General features: G+C 35.6%; 1 protein-coding gene and 1 non-coding gene across 2 annotated transcripts; one reads left to right on the forward strand and one right to left on the reverse strand.

Moving 5' to 3' along the window:
* The first annotated feature begins 13,162 nt into the window (after positions 1 to 13,162).
* On the forward strand, positions 13,163 to 14,636 carry LOC141588142 (uncharacterized). Its single transcript, XM_074409596.1, has 5 exons — positions 13,163 to 13,383; positions 13,453 to 13,613; positions 13,691 to 14,208; positions 14,302 to 14,520; positions 14,571 to 14,636. Exons 1-5 carry the CDS (start codon positions 13,163 to 13,165, stop codon positions 14,634 to 14,636), a joined length of 1,185 nt encoding a protein of 394 aa, XP_074265697.1.
* Positions 14,637 to 19,091: 4,455 nt separating this feature from the next.
* LOC141588916 (small nucleolar RNA R71) lies at positions 19,092 to 19,198 on the reverse strand. The gene has a single exon (XR_012519882.1). It is a non-coding gene; the product is annotated as a small nucleolar RNA R71 (small nucleolar RNA).
* Between the last annotated feature and the right edge of the window lie 4,241 nt (positions 19,199 to 23,439).

The following is a 23,439-nucleotide window of genomic DNA, read 5'->3' on the forward strand; positions in this document are numbered from 1 at the left end:
TAGTTTATCATCCAAACATATGAATGAATCCTTAATTCCTCTCAAGAATCTCAAGAATGCTCTTTAAGGTTTTCACAAGCCATATCATGAGAATTATCTTGTTTAGCATATATCACATCATGGCATATGCGTCTATTGGCATACATGATCATTCTAATGGTGGAATCATTAGCTAACGATTTCATGTGATCAACAACTTAATAGGTTCAGTGAACGACTATGACTCCATCACAGCAATTCCACTTTCATCAACATGAATAGCCTATTGAACCTTGTCAATGTTCAACAGATATGAAAGATCTTATCATCATAAGATTCTCAACTCTATGCCAATATACGCTCACATAGATTCGGTAATCTAAAGTATATTGCACCTTTTCCTAGTCTCCCAGTCAATCTTTCATAGAAGGGAGCATTGGTACATTATTCTCAATAAGTAATATGTTATCAACATATAAGACATGGGAAAATGATTCTGGCTCCCACTTAACTTCATGTATAATCATGATTCTTCAATCATGTGAGTGAAACCATTCACTATTATCAGATGAACGAAAAGTATAATCCTTTAATGCTTGCTTAAGACCATTCTACGATCACTTAAGAAAGCTACGCATAATATATTAGGGTTCTTAGATCTTCATCTAAGGTTTTGTGTTCCAAACACTCCCTTCTCTAAATTCCCATTTTAAAAAAGCGAATTTTTTTAATATCATTTGCCATTCTTCTTCAAAATGAAATGCGGCAATTCCTAACATGATTTATATTAATCAACATCTTCATGTCAATATTATGCATTTGAGTACTCTAAATCTCTATTTACCTTTAAAGAGACCCTCACCTTAAAGTAAATTTACTTCTAGAGTAATAATTTTCGGATTATAATGCTATGGCTCGTTTGTAACAAGGTCGATTTGGGATAAGGTCATAATACCATTACTTTCACAAAGCAATATTTTAACAACAAGACATGTGTGCTAAACTCCCACTGGGCTATACTCCCAGTCTATCTCTATAGATTATAGTTCCATTACTTTCACAAAGTAACACATTAACTATGAGGCATGTTTGTTACGATCTACTCCCACTCTATCTCTTAGAAATACCTCTATCTTCTTAAGAGATAGCTTTGTGAGTAACAAACATATATGGTGAAGTAATTGGAAGTTTGTCTAGATTGAAGTGTTAGCACATAAAAGACCAGCTCCATCATGGCAGCTTGATTCATGTTATATGCGAATCTGATCCATGTAATTTGTTGAATATACACTATATTTCAGGTATTTCCTGGTTGACCATCCGCTTAGAATTACGTGTCCGTTTTGGATTGCAAATTCCCAAAATTGAGTTCAATAACTCAAACCGACTCATATTAGTTTAATCTTATGGGTAGTGACACTAGGTCATAATCCATATTTAATAAATCAAATTTATTTCTTAGATCTTTGCCACTACGATCGAATCGTATTGCTTTATTACTTTGTCCAATTGGTTCTCTACGTCATTTAGAAATTTCTCAAATTTCTCAAATGCTTCACTTTATATTTAATTAAGTAAATATACCCATATCTACTTAAATCATCGGTAAAAGTGACGAAGTAGTCATAAATTCTCCTTGCGGTGATGCTCATTAGAACACATACATCGGCATGTGTAAGTTCCAACAAATCCCTTGCTCGTGTCCCTTTACCACTAAAGGAAGTACAAATCATTTTGCGAAGGAGACAAGATTCGCATATTCCATATGATTGAAAATCAAATGGTCCAATAATTCTAGTCAACACTAGCGTTTAATGCGTTTCTCATTTATGTGACCTAATCAAAAAAGCCAAATGTACAAATCATTTGGATTACTAGTTATGAGGCTTTTGGATTGTATTATGAAGATATCTTTGCTTGAGTTGGAAGTGTCTAAAACTTGTATATCATAAAGATAAGTGACATGACTCACATCCATGTCTATTTTCAACAAAATCCTTTCATGTCTAACATAGAAATGGAAATAATGTTTTAGACAAGGTGGGTTTATAATAACTATTATGTAGATTACAACTCAAAGCTATTAGCAAAAACAAGTACATAAGTCCCTCTCGAAGTGGCGGCTACCCTAGCTCCATTTCCTTGTCGGAGATTCATATCACTCTTGTTTAGCTTTTCCACATTTCTTGTTTAGCTTTTCCACATTTCCAAGTCCCACTTGGAGTAATAAGTCCAACATTGATATCTCCCAAATACTTGGGGCAATTTCACTTCCAATGGCCCATGACATTTCAATAATGACATTCTTCATAAGATTGGGCACCCTTCTTGGTCTTGGTTGTGGTAGTCTCACTATCCATTTCAAATTCATTATCAGGTTTGGGTTTCTCACCCATCTTTGCCTTCCCTTTAATAATACCAATACTCCTTTCATTTGCAAGGACACTCTTGCTAGAACTCCCACTGAATTTAATATTTCTCCTTGTTTCTTCAAACAAGGATGCCTTTGGTTTAGTGAAATTTTCTTCACAAGATTTTCTTACCAAAGTGGTAGGCATAAATATTGGAGTGGGTGGTGTGGAGGTGGTAAAGAAGCAAAGATTTCCATCCTGACCAATGGCAATGCGTAATTCTCTAATCGTATTATTGTCATACTCGGAGCATTTTTTAATCGAATGATTGGAGCCACGAATCAATAGTGTTTGGTGTAGGAGTATTAGATGAATTCATTGCGTATAAATAACTACAAAAACGGAAATGAAGGAAATAATTAACATCTATCGTTTTAATAATACTTGTGAACAATTATTGCATTTATATAGTAACCTCTACCCAACTATTATAAATGATTCCGAGATCCAAATTCATATTAACTCGGGCACGGTGAGCCGATTCATCCCTTATCAATATAACTCGGTGGATTAACTCTTAATCGATTCTACTTCTAGAACTCTCGGTCGATAAAAATTACTTTAATATTTATCTTTAGCCCGGAACACATGCGACTACGGTCACGAATGCTTCCGATGAGCTCAATCCAAATTTCGATGTAATAACATTTTATTACCCACTTACCCAACGTAACAAGTTTAGTACCCCGGTGAGCCGAGCTTACTTCCTCACGAAATTGGGACTCATGGTTTCTACTATTTGGTAAGGCTAATTCTCAATTTATTATTAGTGAGAGGTCTTGTCAATTTATTATCTATCACGTTTTAAGTGAACTAAAACGGTGAACTACGATAATTATAATTGACACGGTCGATGACTCGATATGATATGCATGTTGTTGTTATGGCGATTTGGCAATGCATGTAACATATTAAAAGAAATGCAAAGCAATAGTAATAAATTCCTAGTATGGCCTTCCTAAAAATAAAAAATCAAATAATCTATTACATCTTCGGAAACCAACTCCTTTGGTCCCTTGAATCTTCAAATGGCACGCTTCCCAAGAACAATGTCTTCGTTGGAACACCGTTCCGAATGTCACCGTCTTTGAAGATACTCCATAATTACAAATAATAATAAAAATACAAAGGTATTCGTATTATACATTTGTAATATGAAAAACTAGTAAAAATAAAAGTGATACGAGATCTCATTAAATTACAACCGAATCAATATTCCCTTTCATTACGGGTAATATCGATTAAAACTAAGGCCATACTAAGATAAAATTACACAATTCAAAATTATATAAATAAAAGACATTCAACAATTGAAATATGTAGCATTATAATATGTATCTATCATGCCAAGTTATGTGCCAAATCGCCCTATTTAACTTATATCGTATATATAACCCGGTTTTATGGAAATGCGTGATAAAAACTTCTTAAAATCACAAATTGACACTTAAATCACATCTACGCTCAAGTTAATAATCCTAACACTCTTAGGACTCAAAAATTAGTCATCACTCAATTTTTGACAATAATTCAACTTGATTTAATTTTTATGCTCATTTTTGACCTTAAAATCATAACATTTATGAAATAAATCCAAATTAAATTACAATAATTTCAAAATTTAAATTTTAAATTTTTGAACATTCTTGAATAATTCCGTGACACTCATAATATCAAAAATCATGGTTAACAATTATCGAATTAATTTTGAGAAAATATAGTTGCAATTTATCGGTTTTATCTCATAAAACATCTAAAGTATCCAAAAATTAATCCAATCAACTTTACAACTATAGATCTGATTAGTGGGATATTAATGCAACCTAAAATAAGTTTCTCATGTCATGCATTTCGTTTTAGCTATTTAAGCTAAAATAGTCACTATTTATGCCATTTTTACAATAAAAATTCATAAATCATGCTAAATAAAATTATTTAATCTCAAAATTTACATACACTCTGTACATTATGTATGTGACAACATATTAAAGTTTCATGGCCTAATTCGAAATTTAACTATTTTTAACCATTTTACCTCTTATAATCCATTTCTATCTCATAAAAATCATAAATCATGCAATATTAATCCAATTAATACGATATTTTACACACAACTTGTAAAATATGCATGTGAGGTAATATAAAATTTTCAAGGTCAGAGAGTAAGTTTAGCCATTTTTAGTCATTTAACCTCCATTTATGCCATTTTTACACTAAAAATTCATAAATCATGAAATATTAATCACATTAATATGATATTTTATATGCAATACAGAAAATATTCATGTGAGGTCATACTAAAAAACTATGGCCAGTAGTGAAGGTTAACTTTTTTTAGTGAATAAAAGTTCATTTTACTCATAAAAATGTAATAAAATCACTAAAAATCATTAAAATGGGCAATAAATTTCCATAAATCATAAAAATGACCTAAAAACATTTTAGGACCAGAATATATAACATGCATCATTATTTCGTGACCTACTCTTATAAATCACAAATTTTTAGTTTTATACGTTAACATTTTAACTCGGAAAAACAATAACCGATTATGCATGCAACATCCTATGCTCTGATACCACTTGTTAGGTTTATTTACCTCTTATTAGACTCCTCTAATAGTGAACTAATGAACTTCTTAATTATTTGTTCTTTAGATCTAGTGCAAGCATAACAAAATGAGGGATTTATAAGAAAAACAATGTCCCTTACATTGTATATTGGTTCGAAATTAATGGGCACAAATAAGGTCACCTTCCTTATTTGTTCTTGAGCTTAATATGTTGGATGATCCTCCAAAAATCCCAATGTAGAGATTCTCCTCTTGATTGCACCCAAGATTTAACCCTTGCCTCTACTAAATAATATTTGCTAGATATTTGTTTAGTAGTCTACCTTAAAATTGATTACTAATACTCATATATTACACTAATAATATTAGTAATTTCTTTGAACAATTTGAATTAAAACTTCTCAAGTTTTTGAGAAGGAAAAATAAGCATGTAAGAGGTTTTGCATATGAATATTTTTAGAGAAAAATAGTGTAAGGAAAAATGAGAAGAACAACTTCCCTCTTATTCTCTTCATACCGTCCAAAATGCTCTATATGGAACATTTATGGTCTTTTCAATTTTTGTCACATGCAAGATGCCTGTTAGTGTGTAGGTGTAGACTAGCTTTAAACTATGTCATAAGTTGTTGGAGTATCTTTCTAACAACTAAATGACAAAACCAAAAATTCAAGCATCCACCCCATTTGGACGACACACATGAGCTCTTATGGTCCATTTTTTGTCTTATAATATTTGTTCCACAAATTCTTATAAATCTTATGTTTAATTATCTTACATAATTAAATATTAATTTGATCATACATCAATTATGTGACAAATTAATAATCATATATTCACTCAACCTTTTGAGTAATATTTTACCATTATATCAACATATAATGGGTCCCATAATAGCTAGTTAGTTAAATTTACAACCTCTTGTAAATGTAAAAAACTAATTACTTCTACCTCGAAACATTTATAAAACCTGAACATAATTTTGTGAATTAACATATTAATCCACTAAATAGGTCTTATTTAATCACATTACAATAAGATACATATTTTCTCTCATAAATATAAATTGTTCATATTTAAGGAATTAATCAACTTGTATCGACATACAATTAATTAACTTTACTGATAAGGGCATCATCCTTTAGGTGTGACCTTCAGGGATCAACTGACCACCACCGTCCCACGACAGTAACGTCAAACTCTAGCAAGCCAATCGTTACCGATTAATGTTGATCAGTTGACAATTTAATTTATCATCCCTTTCGTATTCTTATTATGAGATTTAATTATGATATTAAATCATGTGATCGCACTATTGTTGAGGACACATATTCCAACATAAAGTACATGCGATGTGTTAATATTCGTACCCTAATATATTTAAAGAACAAGTAATAATTAACGTCTGCGTATAGGTACCTCGGGGATGACAACATTGATGAGTTTGTTAGGCCATTGCACATAAGAGCTCAGGGCTTCTTTCAAATAAGTGATCTCCTCATTAGGAAATGATACTTTTACTTCCCCATACTCGTCTTTATATAATGGGGACACTTCCACTTTACTGCAATTGTGACGAAGGGGTATACCATGAACCTTAAATTGTTGAAGCCGGTCGTAAGCGAACACGTATCCCCTGGCAACAACAACTTTCTGTTTTCCCCGTAAATAGAACAGACGACAAGCCACCTTGCAATCGCCCTTTACGACAGCTTTAATCAATTAGTACACATACATTCACTACCTTTAATAAATTTCATAAGTAAAAAACGTGTACTTAGATGAATAATTATAAACTACCAGCTATTACCTTTTTCGTTGTAGAGAAGAACGTCTGATCTTCAACTACCTCAATCTCTTCCTGTGTCACGGCCTTCCTGGCTTCCTCTTCCTCTTCAACTGCCTGATATCGATCCTCGGCTCCCACTTGAGTCTCCTTTTCCATTTCCTTCTCCCTTGCCATTTCTTCCTTGGCTTCCTTCTGTACATTAACACTTGTCCATATAACACGTACTGATTTTCCAAATCATATCACACATTGTATATATATATAAGACATAAATATTATTACCTCTTTTTCTTCCTCCTTCTCCTCCTCCTCCTCCTCCTCCTCCTCCTCCTCCTCCTCCTCCTCCTCCTCCTTCTCCTCCTCCTCTGCTTCCTTTATGACTTCTTGAACCATATCCAACTCTTTTTCTGATGGCTTTTCCCCAGTTTCAAACATTCTCATCATCAACCTGGCTATTTTAGGTAGCTGTGTAGTAGAAATTAGTGTCAGCATATATAGTTATAAATTACGTTGGTTTAAATACAGTATTTATAGATTACCTTCTTGGAATCATCACCACTTCGAGTAGTTTTCCCAAAATACTTAGTGATACCAACATGCGTCGATACCCCTCTCACACGACTTGGATGCTCTGCTTTGCCGATTGCCCTAGCAAGAATGTCATCACATCCTTCAGGCTTCCATTTTCCTTCATGTACCTCCTTCTCACAGATCCTCTACATACACATAAAACCATTAAGCAACTCACAATTATATAACTCCGACTACCAGTGGTAGAAGTGACATATTTATTCAAACTTACAATTTTCTCTTTGATGTCCTTATCATATTCAGTTTCCGTGTAACACCCCCTCATACCAAGGTGTCTTACTAGGACCACCCTACCATGAAAGTGTGTTACCATCTCGGTTGCCCGAGGTTAGTAAATATGAAAGGCGTCTGAACTGAGCACTTTTATTAAAAGTAAAATAAAGTATAAGTGTTTACATCAAAACAAAACCAAAACTGAATCAATAAATAAATCCAATGTCTGACAACGAAATCATAACTAAGACTCGAACTGTGAGGCTACGACTGGTGATGACAACTCCCCCATGACTGCCCAAGCTCACCAATAGCAACACCTGTCAAGCCTGCTCACCATCCCCGAATGGATAACAGCAGATTCCACAAAAAACAACGGGGTCAGTACTACTCAATCAATATAAGACAATCAAACAAGGTAACCGGCTTATCATCCTCCGTCCCCGGTCTCCCGATCTCACACAGTAACCGACTACACACCGAAGTGTGTAGCCCTGCCAGATTACCCATCACAACAGGTAATCCTCGCCTCCAGTGGGTGACCGCAGCCCATCCCACCTAGTCCAGCTCATCAACGAGCGACTAACAATCCCTGTCCCTTAATGTGCACATCCCCTCCCGTGGCGGGTTCCACGGAGGGCGAACTAGGGTGTGAAGCCACTCCCGCAAGTGACTCCACCACAATCACAACACACACATCATCACAGCTGTCACAACATCTCCACACCAACACCATCACAACAACACCCATACTCCGATGATCAGCAGATAACAACAATTACAATACAATCATGTCTTAATCAATGAACAGTAAACTGAGTAGGGAAAACCCTACCTTAGCAATCAACAGCAGTACGGAAACCGAACAATCAGAAAGGCTCCTCTATGAAGTTTTCTCCTATACAATAACCACATAACCCAATTACACATTGCACAATTCCCCCTATTCCCAATTCCATATAAAGTAACCCTAAAACATACACAATTGACATGGGGAATAAAACTTACCAACAGTAGAATGAGATATTACACGCAAGGATCACGACGATTGCACCCACAATGAGACTAGGGAATGATTAGGGAGTGATTAAATTAATGGTAAAATGATTAGGGTTGAAAATGACATTTTAGAAACTGACTTCGAATATTAAATAACCCTAAACACTCCCGCATCAGACCGCTGAAATAATACTCGCCAGACCGGATACTCGGTCGAGTAAAGTGTATACTCGGCCGAGTATCCTCTACTCGGTCGAGTATTCTTCATACTCGGCCGAGTATTCCTCGGCAGAACCAAAACAGACTACATAAATAGCACTACTCGGCCGAGTAGGCTCTACTCGGTCGAGTATTCAGCTTAAAAAAATCCATAGTATTACGTTCCGTCTTTCCATTCTTAGGAGTGTGACCTTCCACCCAAGGGTCGTGACGACTATTTTTCAAGCTTTGCCTACAATTCATTCATCACATTGATATCCTCTCAAAATATTTATGATTACTATGAACATATATAACATCCGACTAAAACACCTAATAGTCTAATACTATAAGAATTATGTACTTACAAGTTTCTTCTTAATCAATCTATAACCACCTCGGGAGCCGTAAAAGACGGTCTTTTTATTTGAAATGTTCGCCTTGTTCCTCTCACTCACAGCCTTCATCAAATAAATTGTATCAAGAAACGTAAGCATGACCAAACACTAAACTAAGTATACTTCTTTACTTATTATTATTAAGTTACCTTAAACTTATCAGACTGCCTATAAGCGATATAGCTATCCCAATGGTCTTGACTGACATACGGATACTTCTTTATTGGTGGGTTCTTGTTCATCTCCTCGGTTTCCTTGTTGAACAAGTGCTTCTCAGCAATCTTTAACTTCCAAGAACTGAGGGCTTCCCATGTCTTTTTTTAGGTACTTATCATACTTTTCGGGGACAACGTAAGCTAACTGCATATATGATGAGCATAGTTGGTACAAGTGTTTCGGCTAACACACATATCAAGTAGTAACTTTATTTCAGCAAAAATATTTATTATTGTAAATACATACCTTTATTCGGTTTATTAGCATGGTGTTCCGTATTTTACTCAATTCACTGATACGCGGCGTACCGAGAGGCACATACTGTCTTATACAACAACCAATCCAGCTCGCAAAATACCCGGCATACTCACCATATGGCAGCCCCGTATCTTTATCCCATTGTAAAGGATTAGGTATCTTTGAATTTATTGCTTCTAGGGAAACCCTGTGGCGCATTCGACCCGCAGTGTGTTGCAAATTATTCTCATCACCTGAGTCATCGCCTGACACATTTCCATCATTTATTTTCCGCATTTGGACCATATCTAAAGCAGAAATTAATAAACAAATAATAACAATGCATACTTTTAATAACAAACAAATCTACCGAGAGGAGGGTTTATTACTTCTTTAAAGAGGAGAATCCGGATTGATCTGGCGGCGGCAACGACGATGATGACGATGACTGCGACGACGATGGGGTAGGCTGGTGGTTGAGGGGAAGCTCAATGTTTGAGAATATTATGTGGGGGAGGGGAAGCTCAGAGTATATATGTGTGAATAATACAACACTTGCAAGACCTTGTTTATTGGAAAGTAATAAACATGGTATAACAAAAACCGTTATATTTTGTTTCCAAATAGACTACGGTTTTGTTTGAAACCGTAATTGATTCGTACTATCTACAACGGGTTAGAAATAACCGTTGTTTGTAAAATTTTCATGTTGTTTGATTTTCCCGCCAAGAAATAAAGCATCGATTTTATATACATAACAACGGCCTGAACCGTTATAACTGTATACGTCCTAAACAACGGTTTGGGTATAATCGTTTTATTTTATATTTCATTGTGTTTGATTTTACCGCCAAGAAATAAAGCATCATTTGGTATATGCCAGCTAATTACAATATGTTTCTTAGAAAATCTTGGTTATTTCACTTAATTTAAAGGATTACAAGTTTACACATAAAAAGTACAAACTACCACCATACATAATAAACTAGGTAAATAACAATTAGAAGAAGAAATTTGACAATTAACTTAAGCCATGCCTCATTATTTTTGAGTTATGCGATATCCATGGTTAACTTCTTGCATTATTCTTTTGCCTTCAATATTTCATTGTCATTTCCCCGCTTCGATTCTTCAAATTAATATAGTATACTTCTCACTTGAGTAATCTCGATATCCATGCTCTTTTTCTCATTTACTAACCTGTTTATAACCTTCCTCTGCCACTCAGTCATTGGTTCATCAACCCACTTGAAGTAATTGCATCCACGCATTTTAGTCTCGGGATTATAGAATTTGCAAGTAAGAAACTTTCTTCCCGGATTTTACAAAGTCCAAGAAGTCCGCAATGCTGCCGGAACTGAGCAATTACATGTCCCTGTTGAAATAGAGGAAGAAGAAGAGCTACCACTTGACATAATTCGAGTAATAAGAGAGAGAGAGAGAGAGAGAGAGAGAGAGAGAGAGAGAGAGTAAGAAATGAAGAAATAAAGAAAGAAAGAAAGAAAGAAGGTTATTTAAAATAATGTTATTCAGCAATTGCATAATTTAACACGGTTCTTATAAGAATTGTTGTAATTATCTTATTAATATCTTCCAATTTCCATTTATTTTTAGAGGTGTTTGTGATCTAACACAGTTTTTATGCACTACCGTAGTCATTATATTATATGTTATTGTTTCATTCATTTGTCTGTTCACAAATTATTTAAAATCTATGTTAATAAGCATTTGCATGTAATAAAGAGTAGAACAATATATTAAAAAGAGCAAATTATACAATGGCATAAAAAAAATACATTACAACAAGGGAAAAAAAAGGAAACAAAATAAAAAATAAAAAAAACCACAAAAACAAACAGCTAACTAATTAGTACATTAATCAAACACCCTAATAGGAGTTTGACTAGGAGGTGGGTATTGAGGATAAACATGATTATAAATCAAGCGTACTACATCAGCATCAAGACGGGGATCAAAATGAGGCAATTCTTCGTCTTCCCATGATTTAGGTACATTAATAAAATTGTAGGGAATGAGCCTTCTCATCAGATGAGCGTCCTCAGCGGTGGCAACCCATAAGTGAGGTCCATCGTGAACATAACGATCCTTAGGGTCGTCGCCATAAAAGTCACTTTTGCCCCTTTTATGGTCACGTGATGCATACCTTGCAGCGAGTTGTTTTGCTTGGCGAAAATCGTCAAGACCATCCCCTCGAAACACGATCAGAGCATATCCAAGAAACCTACGACCATAAATCCAAGCCGGGTAGATTGACCTAACATTTGAAAACCCATTCTCAATGAGGATGTCCCTCAATGGATTAAGAGACTTAGAAGCTGGATTCCCAGCAACATCGCGTATGACTGGGAGATTGTGAATTATGCACGTAATCGGGTTGATATAGCGGGTTACCGATTGCTGACGAGGTGCGGCTGCGGATGATGAAGACGACGATATTATTTTAATTATAATATGTATGTATATGTAGATTATTTAAAAAGTGAAGTAGAAAGGTTAGTAATAATAAAGTGATTCTTATTGTTACTGCAAAATGTGATGCTATTTATAGTATAATAAAGCTATAATTAATTGGATTAATTTCATCCATACGTTACATTCAAACTTGTATTAATTGTGCATGCATGCATGAGGTGAATAATGGTTAAACAAACAATAATAATAGGGCATGCATTGGTAAAACCACAAACTTTTCAGCTTTCACAGTGGATCTGTATTTACAACGGTTATAAGAAAAACCGTTGTTTATTGGTGTAATATGACAACGGATTTACAATAACCGTTGTTAATATATGAAATATGATAACGGCTTAACAAAGAACCGTTATCATTTTGTGTTATACATACGGTCAAATAATTAATACTGTAACTTTGAATCAGAAAAAGTAAAAATTACAGGGCATGCATTAGTCAAATCACAAACACTAGAAAACGGGTTCTGTCCAACCGTTGTTGATATATGTAATATGACAACGGCTTAACAAAGAACCGTTATCATTTTGTGTTATACATATGGTCAAATACGCAATACTGCAACTTTGAATAAGAAAAAGTAAAAATTACAAGGCATGCATTAGTCAAATCAATATCGTTGTGTTTTTTAGTGATTGGACAACGGTTTTTTGATAATCATTTTGTTGCTACTAATTGGAAAATGGATTTTTGATAACCGTTGTGTTTTTACTCATTGGACAACTGTTTTTTGATAACCGTTGTAAGCTAATATGCTTAACACGGTAGAGTTGATCAATTCTTATTTAACTTGTACCGTTTCCAATACAACCCAAACTCATTATAAATAGAATTATAATTTTCACAATCTTAACTTGTACCGTTTGCACTTTCCAATTCTTAACTTGCTAAGTCCTCCATTAATTTTCCACATCGATTATGATGTCAAGTTCATCAACTTTTCTTGAGAATATATTGATCTGTCAAGACCTTGTAAGGATGTATCATAAAGGAAGAGCCTCTCCCAGGTGTATGTTTAAGCTAGACTTGCAGAAAGCTTATGATTCTATCGAGTGGACTTTTGTGGAATAGATGTTAGTGGCCTTGAGATTCCCTGATAATTTTAGGTTACTTGTTATGGCCTGCCTTTCATCTCCATCTTACACTCTCAATTTGAATGGTGCCCACTTTGGTTATTTTAAGGGTAGAAGGGGGTTAAGGCAAGGGGACCCTATCTCCCCTCTACTCTTCTGTCTGTGTATGGAGTATTTGACAAGAATTATGAACTTTGCAACTACTCAATGGTATTTCAGGTATCACCCCCTTTGCAAGAGCCTTAAGTTAACTCATTTGTTATTTGCTGATGATTTGCTTATGTTCAGTAAAGGGGATGTACAATCTATAATGCTTATTTTGAGAGCTATAGCTACCTTCTCTGCTGCATCTGGTCTTAAGGTTAATCCATCCAAGTCTGAGGTGGTTTTCAGTGGTGTAGCAGATGAGTTGAAGTATGACATTACCCAGGTTTCAGGATTCCAGGAGGGTATCTCCCTTTCAAGTACTTGGGTGTCCCCATCCAACCTGGTAGGCTTACTAAATCTGACTGTAATGTCCCGTTAGAGAAGATTGTGGCTAAAATTCTAAGTATAGGAGCAAGAAAACTTAGTTATGCAGGACGGCTTGTTCTTATTAATTCTGTGCTCAACACACTTCATAATTATTGGGCATCTATATTCCTAATTCCTAAAGGGGTTATTAAGAGGATTGAAGCAATTTGTAGGAACTTCTTATGGAGTGGGGAATCTGATTATGGCAGAACACCTTCAGTGTCATGGTATGGCATTTGCTGCAGTAAAAAAGAGGGTGGACTGGGCATAAAGAATGCTGGGGTGTGGAATACTGCAAGCGTAGGAAAGCTTGTTAATTGGTTACATACAAAAGCTGATAGACTTTGGGTCCTATGGATTGATCATGTATATTTGAAAGGGGCACAGTGGGATACATATGTACCTTCTCCTGATTCCAATTGGAACTTGAGAAACATTTGCCGTGTCAAGAGGTTGATGGAAGGTGGTTTTCAGAACAGTTCTTGGATAGCTACCCTTGGTGGTTATTCAGTTGGTGCAGGGTACCAATGGGTGCAGGGAACCCACCCCCCTGTTCCTTGGTATAAAGATGTTTGGGATACTTGGATCTTACCAAAACATTCAGTTATAGGCTGATTGATTCAGAGAAAGGCCTTAAATACTCGGGCAAAGCTTTACCAGCTGGGCTTCTGTATGTCAAATAGATGTGTTCTTTGTGAAGTCATGGAGGAAACTCATGAACATCTCTTTGGGGATTGTGTTTATAGCTCTCAGGTGTTGGATGGAATGGAGCAGTGGCTCTGTCTTCGTATAAGTGGCCCTATGAATCATTATTCGAAGTTTCAGAGGAAGATTTGCAGAATGGTAAGGTTGGTTGTGTACTATATGTTGTGGATTGAACGCAATAATTGCAGGCTGGCACTTCAACTTCGCAGACCTCAGCATCTGGTAGCAGCTCTAAAGATGCAGCTGCATTATAGAATTGTACATCATGTACATTCTGTAGTGCAGCAGTCAGATTGTGCTTGGCTTAGTCTTTTAGCAATTCAATGTAATTTGTGTACTTAGTCTTGCTAGAAAACGTTGGAAAATGTGCTGAATTGTAATATCCTTTTGGATGATTCATTATTATATAAAATGCTCACATGTTACCAAAAAAAAAGTTCATCAACTTATAGTGGTTCATATTATTCATCCGCTGATGATGATGAAGGATCATATGAACCTCTTGTAGGACCCCCAAGTAGATTTATGTACGCTAAACCCTTTACGTGCATCATTCACAATCTCTCGTATACAGAGGACGGGCATGGAAAGGCTATACTCTCATATAGCCTTGACTGGTTAATAGGTTTGATTCGGTTAGCTGGATTGAATTTGGTTCAAACTATCTACCCGGACAATGATGCGCATCATGGCTTCGGGCAGTGCGCCCTCATCGAGTTTAGCGGGGATGAGGAGTGGGAATGATTTCGTCAGGCTCGCAAACTTGAGCAGGCATTCTATAACAATGACTCTTCGAGACTCTGGTTTGATCAGGATGAACAACAGGTAGGCCCATATTTATGGGTTGCGAATGAATCTGACCGTCTCCTACTACTTCTGATTCTGCACCGCCAAGGTCGTATTGCCGAGTAGGGGACAGTGCCGTTGCAATGGGAAAACGACTGTGTGGATTGGGCTGAAGGCGAAAGAGACATATATGGTGATATTGTCTCTGAATTCCAGAGGACGGGGTAACAAAAAACATACTCCCTCCATTCAACTCCACACTACACATTTGCTTTTTCACGTTCGTCAACGTTTGTTTTACGCGATTTGTTTTTCTTTAGCTTGATATTTTAATGTACTCCTAAAAACCTAAGTCATTATAATAAAAGTTTGATATTTTTCTGGTGATATTGTCTCTAAATTCCAGAGGATGGGGTAGCTAAAAACGTAACAAAAAACATAAATAAAAAAACATTAATTCAAACCACCACCATAATCCAAATACAACTTACAATGGCAGATAATAATTAAAGACTTAATTATTTGAAACTGATGAAGTATAAGGATACTCATTATGAATTTCGGTATAGAGCAAGTCGTAAATCGGCCCTTCATTATCACCGGGAAGCGCAGGTGGAATGACCTCTTTCTCCCATGACATAGGCACGGTGGCAAGAATGTGATGGTTCCTGCAATGTTTTAGCAGATGATGATCAAGATGAGTCGCAACCCATAGATAAGGGCCTTGTTATTTATCATCCGAATAGAAGTCCTCTTTCCCCGCATCATCCCCCGTAAATCTAGCCCCTAATTTTCTTGCCTGATGAAAACTATCATGGCAGTTGGCTTCGTCAAACACGATAAAAGCAAAGTCTACAAAACCTTGCTTGTTTGTAGACACAGGGTACACTTTTTTAATCGCGGTGAAACCGGAGTTATGAAGCATATGCGTCAACCACCCAAAACTAGGGTTTAAACCCTTTCCATTCACACCATAATGAACCGGGAGATTATGGAGAATGCAAGTAAAAGGCTATGCGTAACGAGAATGTGATTGTAGCTCCGATACACCGCCATATTTTTTTTAGAGAGAAATTTAGAAAGAAATTAAAGAGTAAATGTTTGATAATTTAGAATTTGACCTAAAACATTATGAAGACATATTTATAGAATTATTTTGGTCAAATTGAATATTATTGGTCAAATTGAATATTTATTAAAGTTCAGTTTTGAATGCAGTAATCAAATTGAAAAATCTAATCAAATACTGACAATGGTTGAATTGAAAAACCGTTATCTCATAATAGAAAATAATAACGGTTACAAAAAATCTGTAGCTATAACATAACAACGGGTAATAAAAACCGTTGCTGGTGTTAATTTAGTAACGGTTTTCGAAATGCCGATATCTTAAACTGGTAACGTTTTTCTAGAAACCGTTGTTAAGAGTGATTCTATAACGAGTTTTTGGAAACCGTTAAAAGTTTTTGACAACGGTTTGTGATGTGACTCATATTTGAGCATATTTTGTCCCCGAATTAGGCTCGTTCCTATGCTTTTTAGTGCATAATTGGGTCATTTACTATCTTTAGTCTTTCGTTTTGCATATTCTTTGAGGTTTTGATCCCTTTGTAGGAAAGGAGTAAGAACCTTGCATTTTCATGGCAAAATGGAGCTAAATTGATCGAATTCAATGACCAAGCATCAAAGGGTAGACAATGCTAGAAGGCCTATGTAGATAATAAAGTAGCTTGGGCAATGGTGAAAGGATCCTTGCATCTCCAAAAAGATCCTTGAGGATTGTTGAAGAAAGAAAAGAAGAGAAGTGACTGCCCAGCAATCCGAGCGTCGCAGTGCCCAGGACGAGCGTCGCCCTGCTACAGTCCGAGCGTCCCGTGTCCAAGACGCTCGTCTTAAGGCCTTGTGATCCGAGCGTCTCGACCCCCAATCCGCTCGGATTCCTCTCCAGTGCAAACCGTCCCTCAGCCAAGCCGCTCGGGACGAGCGTATTTCTTGAAGACGATGAAAACGGATATGCGCATCTCCTTGGAGAGGAGCACTTCCTCGACTTTTCTTAAGGGTCTTAATCGTCATTTAAGCCCTTAGTAACCCTAATTTATGTACCTAATACTTAGTAGAAATACCTCATTGTACTAATTGGATTATCATGTTCTTCTTATGCATTCTTAATCTCATCTTAATCTTGTAATCAACTCTTAATTTAGCATTAATACAAATCTCATTTCTTAATCTTTACTTAATTTCTATATTGTTCATCATTTATTTTGGGTAATTGAAGATTATTTGGGGTTTATTTGGAGGATTGACAACCTTCCATCAATCATCAAGTACTTCTATTGTTCTTTGCTTTATTATTTGGAAATTGGAATCATCTTTAGGTATAATTCTCTCTTAATCCTTTTTAATTATTGTTAATAATCTCCATTTGTTCATCATGTTTTGCCTTGCAAGTATGATTGACAACTTTGTTAGCATGTTAAACTTGATAATGAGTGAGTAGTTTCCTTAACTAGGGTTAATGGGGAATTAGGGGAAACCAACATGGGGATTGATTCATGCTTAATCTAATATGCTTTCATAATTAATTTGCTTGCTTGTTGTGATTTCAACTTATGCACATGTTATGTTTGATGAAATGCGAGCCTATGAATCCTTGCATTTTTTACCCATCACTTATCTTTTCAATGAGACTTGTAAGACATAAACCAACTCGACTCTCATTAGACCATGCATATAGTTGGATAGGGAGGATTAAGTCGACTTGTAGGTGTTGTACAATCTAATCGATTCGGCTCCGGGACCCAAACCTTCCTAGGGATTGTAAGATATACACTAACTCGATCCCATCACAACAATAATTGCTTACATCTAGTAGAGAACATGTTTGTATGATCAAATCCCATGAATCCCCTATGAACCCATGACACCCCAGTGCTTTTAATCAATTGTTTACATCTCATTTTATTCATCTTGCTTGCTTTCATTACTTAATTTACATTGTTATTTAGTTTAGTTGATCTCCTACCTCAACCCAAATTGTGACACCCTTAGACACGACCATTTGCAATCGAAAATCCTACATCAATACCCGTCCCTTGGGATCCGACCTTTACTTGCCTCTTTACTAAAAGTAGAGTAGTTTGTGAAGTTATAAATATTGTTTTGGTCTAGGTAACATTTGACGACGAGTAACAAAACCGACGAACCAAAAATGGCGCCGTTGCCGGGGACGGTGTTAATTTGATTTGATTTTCTTTGATTGCTTTTTAGTTGTGTCTTTCTTTACCTTGGGGAAGTCAAACTCCTCAAGGTTTGTTCTAATTGTTTCAAGTTGTTTGATATTTTGCATGTCTAGGAGATCACAAGTTAACTTGGTACCCATTGATCTTGAAATTGAAAGAACTTTGACCAACAATAGAAGACTTGCTAGGAATACTTTGAGAGGTATTGGTGATATTGTGGAAATTCAACCAAATAATATTGAGTTCATCAACCCTTTTGCAAGAGGAGAGGATAACCCAACACAAAATCAACCACAAAATCAACCCACAATGCCTAAATTTTCATCACATTCCGTACCAACTGAGGAGAACCTACCAAATGGTACTCCCACACCACAACATTTGACCGGTAATTTCATTGCAAAATCCGCATTTATCCAATTAGTCGAATGAAGCCAATTTGGGGGGATGCCTAGTGAAGACCCTCATTCTCATATGGAGACTTTTTGTGACTATTGTGATGAAATTTCTCAAACCGGAGTTACTCAAGACCAAATTCGATGGGTCTTATTTCCTTTTTCTTTGATTGGTTCTGCGAAACAATGGTTAAAGAGCCTTGATAAGGCTACTCTTGGTATTGACTCTTGGAAGAAATTGGCACTTGCTTTCTACAAGAAATTATATCCTCCGGAAAAGACTAACATGTTGAGAGCCCAAATCACCGGGTTCAAACAAAGGGATGAGGAATCTTTGTATGAAGCATGGGAGAAATTTAAGGACACTTGCCGATCTTGTCCACATCAAGGACTTAGCGAGTGGTTCCTTGTACAATAATTTTGGAATGGTCTATATGAAGACTCCCGAAACATTCTCAATATGGGATCAAATGGTATGTTTACCGAAGTTGATGATATTCAAACATGGAACAAGATTGAGGAAATGGCGGTCCATAACTCACAATATAGTAGACCTCGGAAGGCTACTAGAGGAGGAAAGCATGAAGTGGACTCTATTACTCAATTGGGTGCTCAACTTAGTGCTCATATTGATACCATTAATTTAAAGTTTGAGAAGGCTATGGCTAAGCTCGAAGAAGCCTCCAAATCTAAGCAACATGTGAATGCCATGGTGGCATCTTCATCAATTCCAAGTGGAGTATGTGAGAGTTGTGGAACTTTGGGACATGGCCAAAGTGAATGTAGGGGAACAAGTGAACAAGTGAATGCTTTCCAAGCATACAAGAGTGGTACCCCTTATTCCAACTATTACAATGAAAACACCAAATTCCATCCCAACCTCTCATACAAAAGCCAAAATGTTCAAAACCCTCAAACAACATACACCCAACCTCCAATGAGAAACCAAGCTCAAAGACCCTTTTACAATCAAAACCAAAGTTATCAAAACCAAACTCCATACAATCAAACAAATGACCAAGGTTTTGATGTTCAAAAAGCGGTCCTCCAAATGCAAAAGAACCAACAAGAATTTTTCACTCAAATGGAAAAGGATAGCCAAGCAAAAGACATCACCATTAACAACATACTAGCTCACACAAAGATGTTGGAGACCCAAATGTCTCAATTGGCATCTTCAAGTTCACATGGACAAAAAGGGCAATTACCACCTCAAGGTAATCCCCCAAGACAAGAATCGGTGAGTGCCATCCATTTGAGGAGTGGTACAAGGTATGAAGGGCCGAAGAGGCCCGTTGATGAAGATGTTGTGAATGCTAGTGACAAGGAAAGAGTTGTTGAAAACTCTAAAGAAGAAGAACCCACCATTCAAGAAGTTTCAAAGACGGATGAAGAGAAGGCTAAAGAGAAAGAGCCTATTGTGATTAGACTTCCTTTTCCAAGTCGTCAAGCTAAGCCTAAGTTTGATGACCATCTTGGAAAATTCACGGAGATTGTGAAAAACTTGGAAGTCTCAATTCCATTTACGGAATTAATCAATCACGTTCCGGTTAGGTTCATATACCTATTATTAGACTCCTCTAATAGTGAACTAATTAACTTTTTAATTATTTGTTCTTTAGATCTAGTGCATGCATAACAAAATAAGAGATATAAGAAAACAATGTCCCTTACATTGTTAATTTCGGTTTTGTGGGCACAAGTAAGGTCTCCTACCTTCACTTGTTCTTGAGCTATGATGAGTATTGGGATGATCCTCCAAAGACTCCAAGTATAGAAGCCACTCCTCTTGATTGCACCCAAGATTTAACCCTTATCACCACTAAATAATATGTGCTAGATATTTGTTTAATAGTTTACCTTAAAATTGATTACTAATACTCATATATTACAATAATAATATTAGTAATGTGATTGAACAAATTGATCATCATTTCTCAAGTTTATGAGAAAGATTAAAGAGTAGAGAGGAAAAATGCATGTGTAAATGTTGCATGTGAATGAATGATAATAAGAGAATAAAATTCTCTTAAGATGATGGAGGGTGGACGGTTGGAGTAGTCCAAATAGGGCATCTTACTTTCTCGTTTTTGTCTTCACAAGAAATAGATGTGTAAGATGTGTAAGAGTAGGTGTAAGGCTAGTTGTAGGTAGGCATCATCATGCCATTTTATCAAATAAAATAGAACAACCATAACCCACTAATACAGCCTCCATTTTCGGTCCATATACATAAAATGGACTACCATTTTATTTTGTCAATTTATCATTTGTCACACAATATGCCACATGTATTATGTTACATGTTATTAATTAATTTAATGCATATTTATCACATAAATATCATTTTACAAATTAATTAAATTACATACAACAAATTAACTATTGATACTTGATCACATAAATAAAATGGGTCATATAATTATAATTCACAACATCTTGTAATTATAATCAACCATTCATGCTTATCTCTATTTTTTCTCAAACAATAAATAATTTTAGTAATAAAGCATTTTTATTACTAAAATAAATCTTATTTAATCCCATTACAATAAGATAAGTATATTCTTTCTCACAAATGAATTGTTCAATTTTAAGGATTTGATTAACTTGTATCGTCATACAATTAATCAACTTTACAGATAAGGGCATCATCCTTTAGGTGTGACCTTAAGGGATCAACTGACCACCACCGTCCTACGACAGTAACGTCAAACTCTAGCAAGCCAATCGTTACCGATTAATGTTGATCAATTGACTATATAATTGAATCATCCCTTACGCATTCTTTATATGAGATTTAATTATGATATTAAATCATGTGATCGCACTATTGTTGAGGACACATTTTCCAACAATCTCTCACTTGTCCGAGACAAGTGTGCGTCACCAATTCTCTTGTCCTATTACAATCTCCCACTCAATGCAAGGTGTCTTGCAAGTTGTACTTGCACTTGATCATATCTTGAGTGGTTTCCTCGATCTGGAGAGTAACTGTCTGATAGGAATTATCTACCATAGATACCTTCCGAGCGTCGCCATGCATTTCCAGTTAACTACTCCTCGAGTGCCCTTGAGTTTTCAAACAACCCTGATAAGAGGTGGACAATTCCTATTGCACTATTCCCTTTGTTCAGCCATAGTTCATCATAACCCAAAATATACCCAGTTTGACCTCATTTACAAAGTCGTAGAGTATAAATCAAAGCTAATCAGAAATTTGTGCCAACTTGGGCGAATAGTCTCTAGTCAAAAGAATTGACTCATAAGAATACTATATTAGCTCTTGCCACGACCAGGCTTTATGAATTACCAGAACTTTATAAGCGGTCACTGCCCGACAGAGTGTCCCATACAGTCTGCCTATGTGATCGACTAGTCATCCCGTATGACTCTATGGCACTTGAACTTGCCATCAATCGCATCACACTCTAGTCACTTCGAGACGTCACCTCATATAAGTAACTAGGGGCGAATACTATGTCAATCCTGTTCACTTTAATGGGGTTCAACTTGTCTCTACAACCCATTTGGATATAACAAAGTAACGGGTGAGTTTGATTAAACTCAAACAATAAATGTGATTATCATATATGAATAGTCAATACACTATTACTAATTCATATCTTATAATCTATAGTGTACTTTTTACACTGGTTGAAATGTAATAAAAGCTTGGCAAGGGGATATACCCTAAATCCATAAATTCCAACTTTGCCAATTGCTATTTCCTTCTATTCAATGTCATCTCTAATGACATAAATCTATCTCTAAGTATTTGTCTAGTCTTCTTACTAGACTTGGGCTCTTAAACTTGAAAGATGCTACCACTGTTATCCCATAACATGTGATAAAGTCATTTGTAGATGGATTCACTCTTAATCCCTATCTTGACCATTTTATCACAATTTACTTAGATTCCTTTTGTTGAATTTGCAATGCGGGAAACTAAAACACCCTTTTAGTCTCTTACTCCTTAGTCAATAAGACATCCTAGAATTTCAACAAATTCCTTTTAGTTTGGAAACTAAAGTTTATGCAACCCTTCAACACATAACTTATTTCATCATCCAAATATTTGAACAAATCTTCAATTGTTCTTTAAGGCTTTCAGAAGCCATATGATGGGAATTATCTTGTTATTGACTTACCATTGTAATACTCCGTAATTTAATAATAATTTATGAGAATAATTTATGTAATTTAAATAAATAACTAATGGCATTTCTAATAATAAGTTGTGAATAAGACGTTAATTAGATAATTAAATAAGTAAGCAGGTCGAAAATTGGGCTTAGCTAATAATAAGGCATTGGGCCGTGTGCTATAATTGTATGGATAGATTTTAATTGCATAGTACGAGTAGTAGTCGGGAATTAATAATAATATATTATGGAAATAATAATATGTGAATGTGATAATAATTATAATATTAATTATCCTAATAATATTTGGTGATATAATAGAATTAGTAAGAGAAGTATGTAGTAATCTTACTTGTGGAAAGACCAATATAATAACATGTAATAATAATAATAATAAAATTTATAATGGTAATAATAATTGTATAATAGTAATAAGGTAATAGTAATAGTTTCCTAATTGGTATCTCATACACCCAAACATAGACTATA

The sequence above is a fragment of the Silene latifolia genome, chromosome 6 (assembly GCF_048544455.1).
Source record: "Silene latifolia isolate original U9 population chromosome 6, ASM4854445v1, whole genome shotgun sequence".
In the NCBI taxonomy this organism is placed as follows: Eukaryota; Viridiplantae; Streptophyta; class Magnoliopsida; order Caryophyllales; family Caryophyllaceae; genus Silene; species Silene latifolia.